The sequence below is a fragment of the Bubalus kerabau genome, chromosome 16 (genome assembly GCF_029407905.1).
Source record: "Bubalus kerabau isolate K-KA32 ecotype Philippines breed swamp buffalo chromosome 16, PCC_UOA_SB_1v2, whole genome shotgun sequence".
NCBI lineage: Eukaryota > Metazoa > Chordata > Mammalia > Artiodactyla > Bovidae > Bubalus > Bubalus kerabau.
The window spans coordinates 11,605,195-11,624,071 of NC_073639.1; the positions used below are offsets into that span (position 1 = coordinate 11,605,195).

Below are 18,877 nucleotides of genomic sequence, written 5' to 3' on the forward strand. Positions count from 1 at the left end.
GTATATTTAAAATAATTAAAATTAGATAGTAATGCATTAGAACTTAAATACCATGGAGGTAGATAGTTCAACTAAAACAAGGATCTACAAATAATTATATTGATTTAAGGTTCTGGGGGGAGGAAATTTTTTAAATTGAAATTTCTAATTAATTAACTGTTTTACAGCAAATCCTCTTTCAGTCATGTTAGTCATCTCTATACAATGTATGAGTCCATACTCCTACTTTAGTAAGTATAGTATATTAACAAATTAATTCTTGGGTATTCAGGGAGTTTGTCCTAGCTACATTTCGATGATTGTATTATAACCTAACAATGAGAGAGTAGGGAAATATAGTTGAATATGTACTGTGTATAGAATAAACCCTAGAAGTTAGACATGATCTCGTTTAATTTTTATTTCAGGGAATCAATGACCTAATATTTTTATAATTTACTTCTTTATTCTGGAGGTAGGTTCAGAAAGAAGACATCATTCAGGTCTTCCTGATTACTTGGGCTTTTACTAGATGTTTAGGTCTATGATGTTCATTACTATTGAACCTAAAACTCCTCTGGAACTCTTTAAAAACGCATTGGAGATTGACAAGTTGTCCTAAAATTATTTATTATTATAATCTTCTCTGGCTTAATATTCAGGTTTAAATTTTAACCTTTTCTTTCACTATTACAGTAATGACAACCTTAGTGTTATTTGACCTCAAACTATGCTCCCTTCTTCACAAACTTTCAGATTAAAATTGTTACATCCTATCACAGGGTTTTCTTAAACATTCTTTTAGATTCATATTGTTTTTTATACATTGAAAATTATCTTTCAATTTGCATACAGTAAAATTCCTTATTTTGGTTTTTACTTCCATTAGTCTCAGGGCATTGTATCCAGTTATGCAACCACCCCCACAGTTAAGATGCAGAGCAGCAGAAAATCCCCAGAAACCCCTTGGGGTGCCCCTTCGTAGTCAGCTCCTTCCCTCACCTCAGCCTCTTCAGAATTGCTGACATACTCTTCATCTCTATAATTGTGCCTTTTCTGGAATGTCGTCAAATGGGATCATATATTATGTCAATCTTTGGTTTTAACATTTGAGCCTTGCTGAGTTTGTTGACATTTCATATCATTTTAAAGACACTGAATATTGATATTTGTAAATTAAAGCTAACCTTTTTAACCTTTGTAAAGTAAAAGCTAACCTTGAGGCTTCCCTTGTAGCTCAGTTGGTAAAGAATCTGCCTGCAATGCAAGAGACCTGGGTTCGATTCCTGGGTCAGGAAGATCTCCTGGAGAAGGAAATGGCAACCCACTCCAGTATTCTTGCTTAGAGAATCCCATGTCCTGGCGGGCTACAGGCCATGGGGTTGCAAGAGTCGGACACGACTTAGCAACTAAACCACCACCTCCAAAGCTAACCTCACTTTTGTATAATACTCATAATAAAATAATTTTTATAGTTGCACAGTTCTCTAGAATTTATAAAATATCTTCTTTCTCATACATGATATTGTGTCAGCCCCACAGTAATCTTAGGAAATCAAATAGGTGTCCATAGGCCCATTTTTTCGATGATGAAACCAAGGTTTGAAAAAGTTAAGTAACTTGTTGAAATTTGCATAGGTCATGGTGCTAGACCTGGGCATTGGAGGTCTTCTGACCTCAGATGTGGCATCTTTGTGATTAGTCCATTTTATCTCACACAAGTGTTACCCATTTAAAATCTAGGTTCCTAGAATGTCTGCCATGTTACTTCAGACTTAATAAACTAGATGGCATTCCTTTCTCTCTTTCCAAAAGCCTTCTACTTTATTGTTTTTTAAAATGTGCACAAGTGCGTGTATGTATAAAACACTTTGATAAGAAAGAAGTCTCATTTTAAACTTCATTTCAGTGGGACCGAACACGTATACCAAAAATATTTATACTTTCCAGGAAAGCTTTGAAAAAACTCTCATATGATAAATCTAATACCTTTCTTAATATCTTGTATACAAACTCTGATGCAAATTTTATTTAAAATTATTTAAATTTTAAATGTGTTAGTGTCTTCATGATGATAGGAATATTAAATGTTTTCTCCTAAGTTTAGCAGAGAAGTTTAGCAGAAAAATTGTATGATCAATAATATATAATGGCAGAGCTATCACAGGTGTTGAATTCAATTATATTTTGGCACGTAAGCCAAAAAAAAATCCTTCTCTTATTAGATTTGGCGGGGTGGGGAGGTGGGGGTAGAGAGAAACATGGTTGTAGCAGGAAATTCTTTAAACATAAATCATGTTTTCAAGACACAACCAGAGCAGCAGAGGCAACAATAAAACCTTCCCTCGGCAGTAGGAATTATTTTCAGGCCACACTTTAGATTCAGTGTGCAGAGTCCTGAGCTTGAATTTTTTTTTTTTATTTGTAGCACAGCTGTCAAATAAAACATTAACTAGAAAATTTGTTCTGTCAAAAAAAGGATATTCTAGTGCTTGTGGTAATATTTGATATTAGTGTGTGGAGAGGTGGACTGGTATTAAAGGAAACAAAAAATAAAGCTTGAGGAACACTTATGAGATTATCAGAAAATAATTTACCAAAAAGAACAGCAGGTATTTATATGGTGTGATTTATTTAGGAGGAGTGAACCTCCACCTCATAGCAATAACAAATATTGCGGAGGAACACTGCCAGACAGGAAAAAGCAAACTGGAAAAAAAAAATAATGTTTTCCAGAGTTGAGCCCACAGTATAAATTGTGGAGAATGAAGTTAATTTGTATTAAAACATGAAACTCTTTAGATGTAAGTACTTACCTGTCGCCCCGTCATCTCAGTCTTCCCTGATGCCCAGTCTAAGTTTGTTCTCTCCTGTTTTTCTCTCTCCTCTTTTCTAGTAGTTAACACTAGTCACAGTTACATGTCTGTTTCTGTTTGTTTGATGAGGGCAGGAACCGTTTCTCTGTTTGCCACTATATACAAGTAAGAAGATCTAATGCTCGGCAGTTGGTAGGTGCTCAGTAAATGTTTGTTGAATGAAAAATAAGTGTGATAACTTTTAGGGGCAAAAATTGAAACACTAGGAAATTTTAATTAAAAAAGAAACCCCAGTTTGAATATACATGTTCCTAACGCTGACATTGTAGACATAGAATGATGACTTAATTAATGACAAGTAACAAATTATTACGTGTCTTGAGAAATTCTGACAGTCTTTTTAATCCGTCCCACTTTTACAGCTAAAACTTTCCCCTTTGTTCTCACTAGCTGGAAACTGAGCTGGTTACCAAGCAGATAGTTGCTCTTTCGCAGGCCGCCTGGTGTACGTGCAGCATTTGGGTTTTCTGTTTATGCCACAGACCTCACATACCTAGATGTATTACTTTGCTCATCTTCACTTCTACAGCCCACTGAATTGATGGTTGTCAAATCTTAAATGAGTCTGCTTTAAGTAACCTATTTAAATCACTCGTATAGTTGACATGCTCTCAGCATTTAGTATAGGCTGAGGCAGGAGTCACTGTACATACTCTGTGATCAAAAGCATAATCACATTATGGGGTGTTCAGCATTTTCAGTAGTTACAACTTATGATTTAGCTTTCACTTTCCTAATTAGTACTTCTTTGCTGATGGCTCAGACGGTAAAGAATTTGCCTGGAATGCAGAAGACACAGGTTTGAGCCCTGGGTCAGGAAGATCCCCTGGAGAAGGGAATGGCTGCCCACTCCAATATTCTTATCTGGAGAATCCCACGCACAGGTTAGCCTGGTGGGCTTCAGTCCATGGGGTTACAGAGCCTGACACGACTGAGCGACTGTCACTTCCTAACTTGTAGTAAGAGTACATTCAGCTGCCTTTATCTCGTCCTTAGTTAGCTCTTCCCTCTAACTCCAGCCATTCTACCACTAAACCTCTCTACTTTGTCCTTCATATAAATTGGAAATGATAAAAAATTATTATATTTTTAATATTTAATTTTCTTTCCATTTTTTAATTCTAGAAAGTCTTGAGTCCTTATCATATTCTTTATTGATAAAGTTAATTTTTAAAATGAAACGTTCTGGTGTTAATTTAAAAGGCTGGAGAAATTCAGAAGTGAACATTTTTAACACTTACTAGTTAAAATACCTGCTTTGACTAAAGTCTTTTTCCATAGGAAACAAAAGTGTACTTTAATCAGTTTTGCAGTTTGAGAATACTATGAATCTTTCTTAAGTTACTATTAGAACACTATGGGCAAGGGAAAAGACTGTATTTGACTTCCCATCTGATGTGGATGAAGCAGTATTTATTTCTAAATTTGCAGACTTTATAATATCTTTGGGTTAATTTAAATCAATAATGTAAAAAATTTAGTGGAAATACTTTTAGTTATATTTATTATCTTGAAAAATTAAATACATATAGATACCAATACTTAGTTGAGACCTTAAGGTTTTGATAGGCTACGATCTGTTCCAAGTTAAACATATAAACATTTTAGGCATACTAATTTTTTTCCAGCTTAATGGTTTTTATCTTGAACATCTGAATTGTATTTTTTATGACCCTACAAAAATGCTTATTTGAAAAAATAAAAGCATTCATGCTGAGTATTAAAGGTAGACATTCTATGACATTATAATTTGTAGATTCTGTAGACATTTCAGAGAGAAATGTTAGCTAGAAACTGGTCAGGGTAGAGTAGAAGAGCTGTTACAGCTATGTAATTCTTTAGACAAGTTTGTATGAATTACAAACACCGTATCTGATTAAACAAAAAATCTAAAAGGTGGGACCTTTACTTTTTTCTGACACTGTTATGTGAGCAGTTCATCCTGTGCTTGACATCCTAGATATATGGTAAGTTTACTGGGTCCCCCCTCCCCAGTCATTACTGGTAAACTGTCATCTTAATTTCCCTTCTCCTCAGGAGTTTTCCTCATTCAGACAATTAAAGAAAGAATCACTAGCTCAAATTGCAGTCACAATATATTAGTCCTTTTATCAAAATTTAGCTCATGTAATCCTGATTTGAAAAGCAGAAACTCTTGGATGTGGTTTATAGTTTCTTTGTGCAGATGACTTCAGAGAAGAGAAGAAGAAATAAATTGCCTTTACGGATTCAGAGATAGGTTTATATTAGTGAAGTCTGAGTGATAGAGTACTTACAGAAAGGCAACTAAGTTTTGCTTTGTTTTGAATCATTTAGAGTAACTTAATAAATTGTTGAAATGGTTCCAAATAAGGGTTCTCTTGAGTCTGCTTTAATCAGTAGACATAATTCATTTGTAATTCCTAGGAGCCATGTATAATAATATTATTAGTTGAAATAGTTTTAACATATGTCTTTCAAAAATGTTACTATCACTGTTCAATTGATTCTTTTTGTTGTCGTTAATTATTCAAAGAAAACTTTTAGGTTGAACCAGGTCGAATTTTATTATAAAATCTGAATTATCAGAATATGAGTTAATACAACTTCATTATCTTCATTATCTTTTTAAAAGGTAAACAATCACTGCAAAGTTTTTCAGTTTTTTTAAATAGCAGTTTAAAAGAAACTTGTTTTGTATTTCAGGAAAATTGATCCAAGTGGTGTTTGGCCATTGGGATGTCGTCACTTGCCTCACTCGTTCGGAGTCGTATATCGGGGGAAATTGCTACATTCTGTCAGGGTCACGTGATGCAACCCTTCTGCTCTGGTACTGGAATGGAAAAAGCAGTGGTATTGGAGATAACCCAGGCAGTAAGTACAATTTATAAGTAAACTTTTACAAGTGATGTATAATAACATTTTGCAGTGAAGTTTTACCTATTTCATCATGGGGAAAGTGAAACTGAAGTATCAAGTAATTTTAATTTCTTAGTTATAATTTAAGAAAGCTCTAGATAACCTTGTTATTAACATTTTGTGACCAATGATAATTCAAATTCAAGGATAAAATCTCATTTTCATGTGTTTGGTTATTCTTATCTGAAAATGCTAGTCCTTCCTTGGAAATGGCTGTCACCAAATAAAACAGAAGAGTTTAATTCACAAACAATAAGATATAATGTAAAAGAGCAATCACATATTGTTTATTGAATTCCTATTTTAAAGAGCAAAAAAAATTATAATTTCATGGAAACAAACCAGTCTTTAGAAAAAATATGCTTTCATTTACATATTAAAAGATAAAACGGGTCATAAAAGGCCAATATGGAATATTCAAATTGGCTGTTGGTTTCTCAAATGGGAAATGAAAATGTTCACCAACAGCCTTAAACATCTTTATGAAACTATGCTGAAGGCAGTAAAACAAAAAATGTGTAACCATTTAAAATTGTAATTCACAGAAGGCAAAAAAGGAAGCAGCTACCATTAAAACCAATCACACACAGCTGCAGAAAAGAAATGGCTTTAGAAAAACACATTAAGAAGTAGGAAAAAACAATTAAAAGGACCACCTGAAAAACGAGAATTTAATTAAAATGATTATGACAACACTGAAGAGATCCTGCAAGAATAGCATTATATTTTTTATTTCATAGGTAGAGCATTTTAACTGCTCTTAAATATTTACAGTTTATTAATTTAAAGCAAGTTGCAATTTATTTGGCTAAGGAAGGATCACGGTATTGCTGATTACCTGAATACTATGATACTTACTTCTGTCACTCAGTCCCAAATTATAAAACAGCCTGATTATGTTAAGTCCATCATATTTTGAATTGACTTATTAAAGCTGTGCTTATTAAATGTATATTATTTGTATGAAAGTGAAACCTTTTTTAAAAATTTACTCAACAGCCAGTACAGTTTTAAAAGAAGTATATGCAAAGTATTTTTACCAACCCTGTTTCTGCTTTGTATGTATTATGTTTGGTGTGATGGTGAATCAAAGTTTTTATTTTATGAACCTCTAATATGTATTTCTTAATCAAAACATGGACAATTCCCTACACAAATTAAATGTGAAAAGTAACTTTACGGCTTTGATGCTATGGGTAATAGTAGTCAGAGCAACTTTAGTGTGTGTGCCTATATAGGGAGGTTAGTGTGGACATGTGTGTGTTTCACGTATGTACACAACATCTCTGTTCTATATGTAATTAAAGTAATAACTTTAAATTTGTAAGCTTCAGGGAACTTTGTTTTTCGCATTCTTTTGAGAAGTGCTTCATGTCCTTTTCTCTGTGGAGCCTCATACTCTGTTCCTTCCTCCTTTTCTGGCCTTTTAAGATGAGCGACTACTTTCAATTTCGTTTTTCCCTGTTTCCATAAACTCAGTTATTGAGATCCACTAAACTGTCTCAGACAAACCTAGATTTGACATAGACAATAAGCATACCATTTTGTTATTTATGTGAAAATATTTAGGAAGAACTTTGCTTTAAAATAGTGTGAGATGTTTCATGCACACATAGCAATCCAAACGAAAAAAAATTTTGTTCTTTTTTTTTTTTTGTAACTTCCTTGACCTAACCGTGTTCTCTATGTCATTACTAATGGGTATTTCGAAAAGTAGCTAAAGGCTTTCTAGCTGCAGTTAATGTGTAATTGTTGTTACATTTCAGAGATTTGAGTGTATTTTAAAATAAATGTATTTTAGAAATATTCAGCTTTTCTAGAAAGGATAAATATATATATTTAAATACCTTATAAATCAACCTAAAGATGATTTTTTTATTTCCATGACATTATAAAAATGAATCAAGTAGGACTGACCATATCGTGGAGTTTAGAGTAAGACACAGCTAAGTTCTATGCTGTGCTGTGCTGTCTTGTCTGTAAAATGAAAGCAACGATAGTAACCGACTTAAGGTGTTATCAGAAGCACAGAACGCTTCAGAGCAAATAAATCACCACACGAACACCATCTTGCTGGTATTAGAGTAGATATTATAATGTTGTATTTTCCATAAAGCACTTCATCTATGCCTTCTCATTGTCTGCAGTGTGGTGGACATTAACTCCTAGTAATGCTGGTAATGCAAGGGAAAAAATAAAAGAATAACTTAACAGCACATCTGATAAAAATTTTAAAGAAGTGTAATGACTCTTGATAAATTACCTTTCTCACAGCGAACCTCATCCTTTGGGGTCCTTCTGTAATGTCTGATGTCCCAACTGAATTTTGCTTTAACTTTGAAGGGTGAATCTGAGAAAAAGACAAATAGGCACTTTTTCATATAATGAGAATTTCACACATTAGAATGGAAAAATGAATAAACCAGTGTAAGCTTTTCAAAAGACAATGACAAACAAAAACAAAGACATCTGTACTGCGTGTGAGCTGTTTTAAGCACTCATGCAAGCTGGTTCACATTTTTTAAGCCTGTGGCTCATTGATGGCTCCACATGAAGTCACAGATTTTTGGATGAAGAATTTTAAATTATGCTTACTTCTATGTTGTAGCTCTTGGATGAATTGACATTTAAGAGATAGCCAGGCTTTTATATACATAACTCCGACGTGGTCTGTAGATACATACAGTGCCTCAACTTAAAGTTTTGAATTTAGACTTTTCTCTTGGAAAGAAAATGGGTAATTTTCAAAAAAAAAAAAAAAAACTAGACTGATTGCCTTTCCTGCATTTTATAGGCCTCATCCAAGCATATTACTTATTTATTTCAAAAATCATAACAATAAGCTAGCAATTTTACTTGCTAGTGTCATAAGCCTATGGCATTACCTACAAATCTAATGTTAGTGCTGTATGTAAAGTTGATTAGGTTTATTAGTTGTTTTTTTTTTTTTTTTAACTCATGTTATCTAGTGTTAATAAGCACATTACTCAGGCAAAATCATGCTAATTCAAACTGGATAAAACCTGTATATAGTATAACATGAGGCTTTTAAAAGGATGCATATGTTTTATGAAATCTGACTAGGTTATATAGCAAAAGCCTTGTTTTCCTGTATGACAGATAGTTTTTCATTTTTGACTCTATTGTCTTGTGATAGTTACCTCCTGTGGAATGCAGTTTTCTTAATGAGAAGAAAAATTAAGATAGGATTCCATTTAGTTGTGGATTTTTTAAATAAAATTAACCAAGAACATTTCAAAAAAAGATGTTTTCTGCATGAAAGCATATCTCTTTGCCCTCATACCCTTTATGTTTAAAACTGGATTTTGTCCACCAAAATGCTTTCCTGGAATACTCATTTTTCCTTCACAATAATGCTATCCAGACTGCACATTTCCAAATTTTGAAGAAAATGTTCCCTGATACATTCAATTGACATTTAACTACTTTAAACTTTAAAATGATCTTGTAATCAAAATGAAAACTCACAGAAGAGTTATTCACCGTTTTTGTATTGTATTAGATCATAAACTTAAAATCAAATTCTCATTAAGCATCTAAATGTAAGTGCTTATTAAGCATTTTTAGGTATCTGAGTAATTTTTTTAAAAGTCACAGTTGAATAGCTTTAGAAACAAACAGTCGCTGACTGTGAGGTGTTGCATAGATGGTGTGTGTAGTATTTCAGTAAAGTAGTTTTCCATTCTCACATTCTGTTTTTGATTTGATTGAAAGGTGGCATTTTTTTTCTTCTTTGCAATCAGACATGCTAATCTATATCAGCTTTCTCCTTTATAGGAATGGCGTCTGCTGGAAAAAAAAAAAGTTTTTTTCATAACAAGATTCTGTTAAGAATATTTCAGCACCATTAATTAGAAAGAAGGTTTTATTAACCATAAGGCTAGCACTAACAGACCACAGAGCTGTTTTTTAAAGTACTGTATGCCATGGCTGCCCTGCTTTTTCTCTGTCGAAAACTTCATTTTGTTACACTCTCATCAATCACTTAAGTCATTACCGTAAATCCTACTGTTGTTAATTTTACTAGTATCACCCTAATGAGACATCCCTGCTATAATTAAAAATGAATTCTAACTTTAAGGCATTCTAAATTTTTTTTTAATGAATTTAGAATGATCTTGCCATGTAACCATAAATACCACTGATATACATAGACTACTCATCAAGTCTTTAAGAAAAGTGGTATCACAGTATGTCCAGGTGTGACTTATTTACTGGTTGTCTCTGTGCACATGTGCTTATGCATATGTATATTTTTGCGCACATATTTAGGAATTATGTTCTTTTTATAATAAAGCCTACTACGCTTTACTGAAGCTACCGATAAATCCTTATTCTTTGTCTTGCCAGAATATAGGTGGATGTGACACGAGAAGTAGGTGTCCTAGAGCGCCATCTGCTGGACGCATTGGGGGGCTTGATAGCTCTAAAAATCAGTACTTGTTAAAACAGGTGTACTTTGTTTTAATTGCCTGTGGTATAGTATTTATGGTTCACAAATGTCAAGATATGTACATATGTGTTGAACTGTATGAGTTTGTAAAAGAAATAACATTCTTTCTTCTTTGGCCCTGCACTAACCTGCATTTGGACTGTTATAATCAGTGTTTTGTTTAAGGAAAAAGTAAGCACGATATATACCTAATGAAACAAAGCATCACAGTTTGTAATAAGAAGAACTCTTATTAATCACAGGTCTTCAGTAGGCTACAGTTGGAGGAAATTGTTTGGATGATATTTTAACTTTAGTTTCCTTATGTTCACAGCTACTATGAAAGCAGTGTTTGGAACTTTTTTTTTTATATCTGGGATATGACTCAATCTGATTCTTTGTCTAGAACATGGCTTCTTCCATATATATCTCATCAAGAACATTCCTTGTGGTTTGCGCTATTGCACTAAGATTGCCCTGTATTTCCCCTTTTTCCTTGAAGAATTCATCAAGCATGGTTTGAAGCAATATGTTGGCAGTGTTCAAGTTCAGGTGACATTAAAGCTATGTCTATGAAATTCTCCAGAAGGGCCAGGATGTTTGGTGCCCCATGATGTAATGCAGGCCCTCCCGTTCCAGCAAAACAACTCTGTATTTACTGCTTGTAACTAATAGTAGATGTGGTAAAAGGAATTATATTCATATGGCAAATGAATACAGCCTTAATGTGCACCATATGCAGAGTGGTGGGGTGATGTGCCAATATATCACATTTATTTACCTTGTTTAGTTGCAGAAAAAAATGACTTTACCATTCAACCCATGGGTTCTTGCCATATAAATATGAGAACAGAAGAACAGATGATTTATCCCTTCAAATTGGAACTGGGTATCTTCATATGAACACTTTAATAGTGCGACACCAAAGAAAATTGTCTAATACTTTATGCTCAGATAGGAAATTTAATTTCAAACAATGGCGGGAATTACCCATTAGTTAGAAGCTACAAATTCTCTATAGTCAATGAAGTGTAGGCTCTCAAAGAAAACTGTAAATATGTCTCCTTTCATTTAACTGAGACTGGATGTACTCTGAAATTTCAAGCTACTTCCTCCCCTCTCTTCCTTTTTTAAGCCTAAAGTCAGGAGTCTTCTGCTTTTAGAATGTTGTGTGGGGGATGTATATTATTGTAGAACTACTAAGGATATGGTTAATGAAGACCTCCTGGAACAACATATTAGATTGACTTTCAAAGAGTTTGCTTCTTTAGAGAAGTTATATGACATCTTTGTGCATATGTGCCTTACATTATGCCTTAGTCCTGAGAATTCGTGAACAGACACGCTTTTATATGAAATTAGGTAGTAAATGTCCCTGATGGTTTCTTTTACAGTTGCCCTGTTTTTAAAAGTAATTTTTTCACATTCAAATGGGTTTGGTCAAACTTTGTATTTTGGATTTGAAGTGGTTTTTGTTTTGTTGCTTTTATTTATTATTAAATTTATTTATTTTTAGTTGAAGGATAATTGTTTTACAATATGGTAAGAGTTTCTGCCATACATCAACATGAATCAGCCATAGGTATACATATGTCCCCTCCCTCTTGAACCTCCCTCCTACCTCCCACCCCTTCCCACTCCCTCTGGGTTGGTACAGAACCCTGGTTTGAATTCCCTGAGTCATACAGCAAATTACACAGGGAAAAAAATCCTTAGAATTCCTTCTGCCTCTCATGGCTCAGGTCTTCATTACTCTTGAGCTTTTTAGCTTTTATTCTCATAGCTTACAACTTTCTACAATTGAGAGAATGCTTTTATATTTCCTTAGGGTGAGCAGGGTCAGGAAGTTTCTCTTTTTTTAATTGAGATATAGTTGGCATCTAACATTATATGCGTTTTAGATGTACAACATCATGATTTGATATTTGTATAATTGCAAAGGATCACCACACTATCTAAATAACATCCATCACCACACGGTTACACTGTTTTTTCCCAATGTGAGAACTTTTAAGATCCACTCTCTCAGCAACTTTCAAATATACAATACAGTATTATTAAATGGGCTTCCCAGGTGGGTCAGTGGAAAAGAAGCTGCCTCCCAATGCAGGAGTCAGAGGAGATGTGAGTTCCATCCCTAGGTCGGAAAGATCCCTTGGAGGGGGAAATGGCAATCTGCTCCAGTGTTATTGCCTGAAAAATCCATAGACACAGGAGCCTGGCAGGCTACAGTCCATCGGGTCAAAAAGAGTTGGACACAGCTGAGTGACTGAACATGATTATTAACTATACTCACCATGCTGCTGCTGCTAAGTCGCTTCAGTCGGGTCCAACTCTGTGCGACCCCACAGAAGGCAGCCCACCAGGCTTCCCCATCCCTGGGATTCTCCAGGCAAGAACACTGGAGTGGGTTGCCATTTCCTTCTCCAGTGCATGAAAGTGAAAAGTGAAAGTGAAGTCACTCAGTCGTGTCCGACTCTAGCGACCCCATGGACTGCAGCCTACCAGGCATCTCCGTCCATGGGATTTTCCAGGCGAGAGTACTCTACATTAAATTCCCAAGACTTACTCATTTTGTAAGTGAGTTTGTACCTTTAGACCACTGTTGCCCATTTTTCCCACTCTCCACCTTTGGCAGCCACCTCTGGCAGTCTGTTCTCTGTATCTTTGAAGTTAGTGTTTTTTGTTTTTAAAATTCTACACATAAATGAGATCATAAAGTATTTGTTTTTGTCTGACTTATTTTACTTATCATAATGCCCTTAAAGTCTATCCATATTGCCACAAATGGCAGGCTTCACTTATTTTTTATGACTAATATTCCACTGTGTGTGTGTGTGTGCGTGTGTGTGTAGCACTAATATTCCACTGTGTGTGTGTGTGTGCACGCACGTGTGTGTGCATGCGTGTGTGTAGCATTCCGTCCATCCATTCATCCATCAGTGGATACTTAGGCTGTCTCCATGTCTTGGCCATTGTGAATCATGTTGCAGTGGACATGGGGTGCAAGTATCTTCTCGAATTTGTGCTTTCGTTTATACCTGGAAGTGAACTTGCTGGATCACATGGTAGTTATAGTTTTAATTTTTTGAGGAAACTGCATACTGTTTTCTATAGTGTTTGTACCAATTTACATTCCTACCAACAGGGCACAAGGATTCCCCTTTCTCCACTTTCTTATCAAAGCCTGTTATTTCTTGTCCTTTTCATAAAGCCAGTCTAGCAGATGTGAGGGTATCTCATTGTGGTTTGCATTTCCCTGGTGATAAGTGATGTTGAGTTACCCTTTTCTGTACTTCTTAGCCATCTGTATGTATTCTTTGTAAAAAAAAAAAAAAAAAAAAGTCTATTCAGATCCTCTGTCCGTTTTTAAGTTAGATTTTTCTCTTGAGTTATGTGAATTCTTCATGTGTTTTGGATATTAACCTTTTTCAGGTATTATGATCTGTAAATATTTTCCCCCATTCCGTCTGTTGCCTTTTCACTTGGTTGATGGTTTCCTTTGCTGTCCAGAGGTTTTTAGCTTGATGTAATCTCACTTGTTTATTTTTTGCTTTTGTTGTCTTTGCCTTTGGTGTCAAATCCAGGTATTTCAAATTGCTAAAAATGTGAAAATCCTCTATACTTTTCATTAATGCCTTACTTATGTATCTTTAGCAAATGTTAAAAATGTTAAAGTGAAAGTGAAGTCACTCAGTCGTGGCCGACTCTTTGCGACCCCGTGGACTGTAGCCCACCAGGCTCCTCTGGAATCCATGGGGTTCTCCAGGCAAGAATACTGGAGTGGGTTGCCATTTCCTTCTCCAGTTAAAAATGTTAAGGAGGACAAATTACAAAGAATTTTATGTGACTTGGAAATTTAGGATAGATAGATAAAAATAGTTATCCATTTTTATTTTCGTATTTATAAAAATCATAATATTAAACATCAACAAATATGGATAAGATTTCAACAACTTTTCTAAGTATCTACATTCTCTTTGGAGGCAGAGTTTTATAATGTTGATGTTTCCAGACACACATATGCAACTACAGAAGCTATCAAAGAATTAGAGCCAAAGACCAGCCTGCCTGTGGGGAATTGGCAAGTGAAAAGTCTCAAAAAACTAGGATAAAAGAAGTACACAAGTTAAGTTTGATATGTCCACATGATGGAAGACTGTATAGCCATTAATGTATTATGAATTGTGATATTGACATGAAAGTATATGCTCTCTGAATTGGTAAGTGTCAGAGATCACCAAACTACAGATATAATAAGACATATTTTAAATATTTGTGTCGGTAAGTGTATGCTTTGTATACTGTGTTGTATATTGCTGTTGTTCAGTTGCTCAGTCGTATGCAACTCTTCACGATGCCATGGACCGAAGCACGCCAGGCTTCCCTGTCCTTCACTATCTCCCAGAGTCTGCTCAAACTCATGTCCATTGAGTCAGCGATGCCATCCAATCATCTCATCCTCTGTCGCCCACTTCTCCTCCTGCCCTCAAGCTTTCCCAGCATCAGGGTCTTTTCTAAGGAGTGGGCTCACGCATCAAGTGGCCAGAGTATTGGAGCTTCAGTTTCAGCATCAGTCCTTCCAATGAATATTCAGGGTTGATTTCCTTTTGGATTGACTGGTTTGATCCCCTTGCTGTCTGAGGGACTCTCAAGAGTCTTCTCCAGCTCCCCAGTTCAAAAGCATCAATTCTTCAGCACTCAGCCTTCTTTATGGTCCAACTCTTACATCCATACATGACTACTGGAAAAACCATAGCTCTGACTATGTGGACCTTTGTTGTCAAAGTGATGTCTCTGCTTTTTAATATGCTGTCTAGGCTAGAAAAAAGTCTGAAATAATAACTGGTAAATGTAAGCAATGGTCATTTTAGCTAGTGGAACTTAGAGGTATTTTTTCATTTTCTTCTTCATAATTTACTAAATTATATGAATGCTTTATAATGAGCATATATTATTCTGATAATGAGACAATAAATATATTTTACTGGGTAGGAAAATACCTAGTTATTGTAATGTACCTTCCCTTCCTGCTCTCAGCTCCATGCTCTGGCTGTATCAGAATTAAATGGATTGTTAGAGAACGTTGGAAAATCTAAGAAAAAGAGGAATGGGAGAAATCATAGTCTACTTTCTAGAAATGAAGGTATATTTTCCTCCCTGACGGGAAAAATAGTAATAAGAACCATTTGTAATTGGTGTTTATGTGTCACAGGATCAGATATTGTACTTTTGCTAGAAAAAAGAGGTGAGCAACAGAGGGTGAAAATATGCATCATCCTGCCGCTGCTAGCTGGTGTTCATTGAGTGCTCCCTGCACGCTGGGCACAGCTCCAGCACTTTACATAGTAGCTCGTCAGTCCTCATGGTAGTCCTGGTGTTGCGCATGTGTGTGTCATGTGTGCGTGTGCAGTCGTGTTGGACTCTTTGCAACCTCACAGTCTGTAGTCCACCAGGTTCCTCTGTCCATGAGATTCTCCAGGTAAGAATACTGGAGTGGGGATTCCTTCTCCAGAGGCTCTTCCCAACTCAGGGATCAAATCCATATCTCTTGCATCTCCTTCATTGGCAGGCGTATTCTTTACCACTGAGCCACGTGGGCAGCCCAGTCCTGTTGTTATTCTTGTTTTATAGATGAGGCACAGAGAGAATATTAGTATGCCTCTACTTTCTAGATCTTTCTAGAACTATGAGAACTTACTAGATTGAGGGCAGGAAGAGATTGCTTACATTTACTAGTTATCATTCCAGACTTTTTTCTATGCCTAGACAGCATATTAAAAAGCAGAGACATCACTTTGACAACAAAGGTCCATATAGTCAAAGCTATGGTTTTTCCAGTAGTCATGTACGGATGTGAGAGTTGGACCATAAAGAAGGCTGAGTGCTGAAGAACTGATGCTTTCGAATTGGGGTGCTAGAGAAGACTCTTGAGAGCCCACCAGGTTCCTCCGTCCATGGGATTCTCCAGGCAAGAATACTGGAGTGGGTTGCCATTTCCTTCTCCAGGGGAATCTTCCTGACCCAGGGATCGAACCCAGGTCTCCCACATTGCAGGCAGATGCTTTAACCTCTGAGCCACCAGGGAAGCCCAAGTTCATATAAACTTATATGATGTATATATATAGTATATATCATAGAAAGGAGAAAGGTTATAAATCAAGAACTTAGTATTATTGAGTTTTAAATCAACATTATACTGTCTTATATTAATAATTCTAATATTTACAAGAGGAAGCTACCAGATTTTATTGTTGGTTGTCATATTCTAAATGCAGCCATGACTTGTTTTCTGTAATGTATATGTTCAACAAAATCAACATGTTTTCAAAACAATGGAAAAAATCCATAGTGAAAGGAAAAGAGGAAGAAAGGTTGGTAGAGATGGTATAAATAGACCAAGTCTTAAATAATTTCTAGTTGATGCTTTTGAACTGTGGTGTTGAAGAAGACTCTTGAAAGTCCCTTGGACTGCAAGGAGATCCAACCAGTCCATTCTAAAGGAGATCAGCCCTGGGTGTTCTTTAGAAGGAATGATGCTAAAGCTGAAACTCCAATACTTTGGCCACCTCATGCGAAGAATTGACTCATTGGAAAAGACTCTGATGCTGGGAGGGATTGGGGGCAGGAGGAAAAGGTGACGACAGAGGATGAGATGGCTGGATGGCATCATCGACTTGATGGACATGAGTTTGCGTGAACTCCGGGAAATGATGATGGACAGGGAGGCCTGGTGTACTGTGATTCATGGGGTCACAGAGTCGGACACGACTGAGCGACTGAACTGAACTGAACTGTATAATTAAAATGTAGTGTTATCATTCCAATTTAAAAATTAGAAAGTTAATGGAAAGATTTAAGAAACATTTAACAACTAACCTCATCTGCTTCACAAAAACCATTTCCTCTCCTGATGTACCATTATGATGAGCCACATGAGAAACCTTAGCCTTCAATTTTCATATGAATTTTTTCATTGATGAATGCTTTATAGTAAAAATGTAATTAAAATGGAATAAAAGATGTGCAAAACAGAAGTATCCAGTTTTAGGAAATGGCAAGTATATATAATACTTAGATTTTCTTAAACCTATATATATATGTAATAATTATATATTTAGGTCCTTAAATTTACATTTTCATTCAAAATAAATACTCTATTGAAGTGATTTTTTTTTAAAGCAAGGTCTCATATTTTGTTTTATGTCTCTAAGAGGTCAGACGGGTATTAGATTTTGCTAACCTGGAAAATTATATTGGTTGTTTTTATTTAAAAACCTTATTGCTGCTGCTAAGTCACTTCAGTCGTGTCCGACTCTGTGCGACCCCAGAGACAGCAGCCCACCAGGCTCCCCCGTCCCTGGGATTCTCCAGGCAAGAACACTGGAGTGGGTTGCCATTTCCTTCTCCAATGCATGAAAGTGAAAAGCGAAAGTGAAGTCGCTCAGTCGCGTCCGACTCTTAGCGACCCCATGGACTGCAGCCTACCAGGCTCCTCCATCCATGGGATTTTCCAGGCAAGAGTACCGGAGTGGGGTGCCATTGCCTTCTCCGAAAAACCTTATTAGTTGACGGTAAATACGTATTTTGTATAAAAATTAAGTTATAATAAATAGTTTGGACTTCAGTGCAGCTTTTTGATCTTCCCAATAATAGATATTTGTAATTAGCAGGCTTATAGTAAGGTCAACAAAACCTTATCCAGTGACCATTTAAAATCAAATCATTTACACATTCAGGGTCATATTTTCTTGCCTTTGTTTCCACAGTGCATTGCACATAATACATACTCAGTAAATGTTATATTAAAGTGAAGGAGTTAAAGGAATGAATGAATAAACAAATGGGGAATGTTAACCTCTGTCCCGGGAGTAGTTAAACTTAAGTTTTAATTGAAAGAGCTAATTTTACTTCTGTAAAACTAAAACTAAGGAAATGTTGACCTGCTCTTCATTTCATGATAGATGGTACGAAAATGGTAAATGAATGAAGTGGATTCTCTCTGCTAGTAACAACGTACTTCAACTGCTAATGAGAACTTTGCAGTGCCTTTTGAAAGTAATTTAATTTTCATTAAGACTGAGGAGATGATAGCCAAAATACCAAGAACTTTATTCATTTTTAAAAATGCAAGTCAAAGTTTGCCAGAAATAGATGTCAGGGCTATTTTTACCTGGCTTATTAATTCTCTTTGCCTTAATGGATACAGATCTTTTGAAATATTTTTCTCATTGGATATTTATGAACAGGATACCAGAGAAATTACTGTTTCCTCCGTCTCTTCTTTCAGGTATAACTTTAAGTGGTTCAGAGTCCATTTGATGAAGAAATACACTTAGTGTTATGAGAGCACCAAAGAAACACATTTAATAGCAGCATTTGTTATTCTGCCTAATGGTGTAAAACATTTCACCTAATATTTTAAAACATAGGTCGAATATAAATGCTTAATGGGTATTATGGAGATCTTGTGCTGCTTAAATGAAACTTGGATTGTTATAATGGCGTCTGTAAGTTAGTAACTGATATTCCCTGTTATGTACTGAGAAAAGCACATCTGTAAAAACTGATGTGTCCTGGTGTTTGTGGCAGGATTTGGAGCCTTTAATCTCCTTTGACTTGCTCATCTTCCTTTAAGGCCATCCATAAAGATGCACTGAGTGTCCTTTTC

The 18,877-nt window shown here is 35.6% G+C and overlaps 1 protein-coding gene across 6 annotated transcripts in view; it reads left to right on the top strand.

Moving 5' to 3' along the window:
- The window catches only part of LRBA (LPS responsive beige-like anchor protein), a 746,530-nt gene that overhangs the window by 709,007 nt on the left and 18,646 nt on the right, over positions 1-18,877 (top strand). For all 6 annotated transcript variants that reach the window (XM_055550583.1, XM_055550584.1, XM_055550586.1 and 3 more), the window contains exon 53: positions 5,541-5,708. In XM_055550583.1, the coding sequence (XP_055406558.1) occupies positions 5,541-5,708 (168 nt within the window). The remainder of the gene's footprint in view (positions 1-5,540; positions 5,709-18,877) is intronic.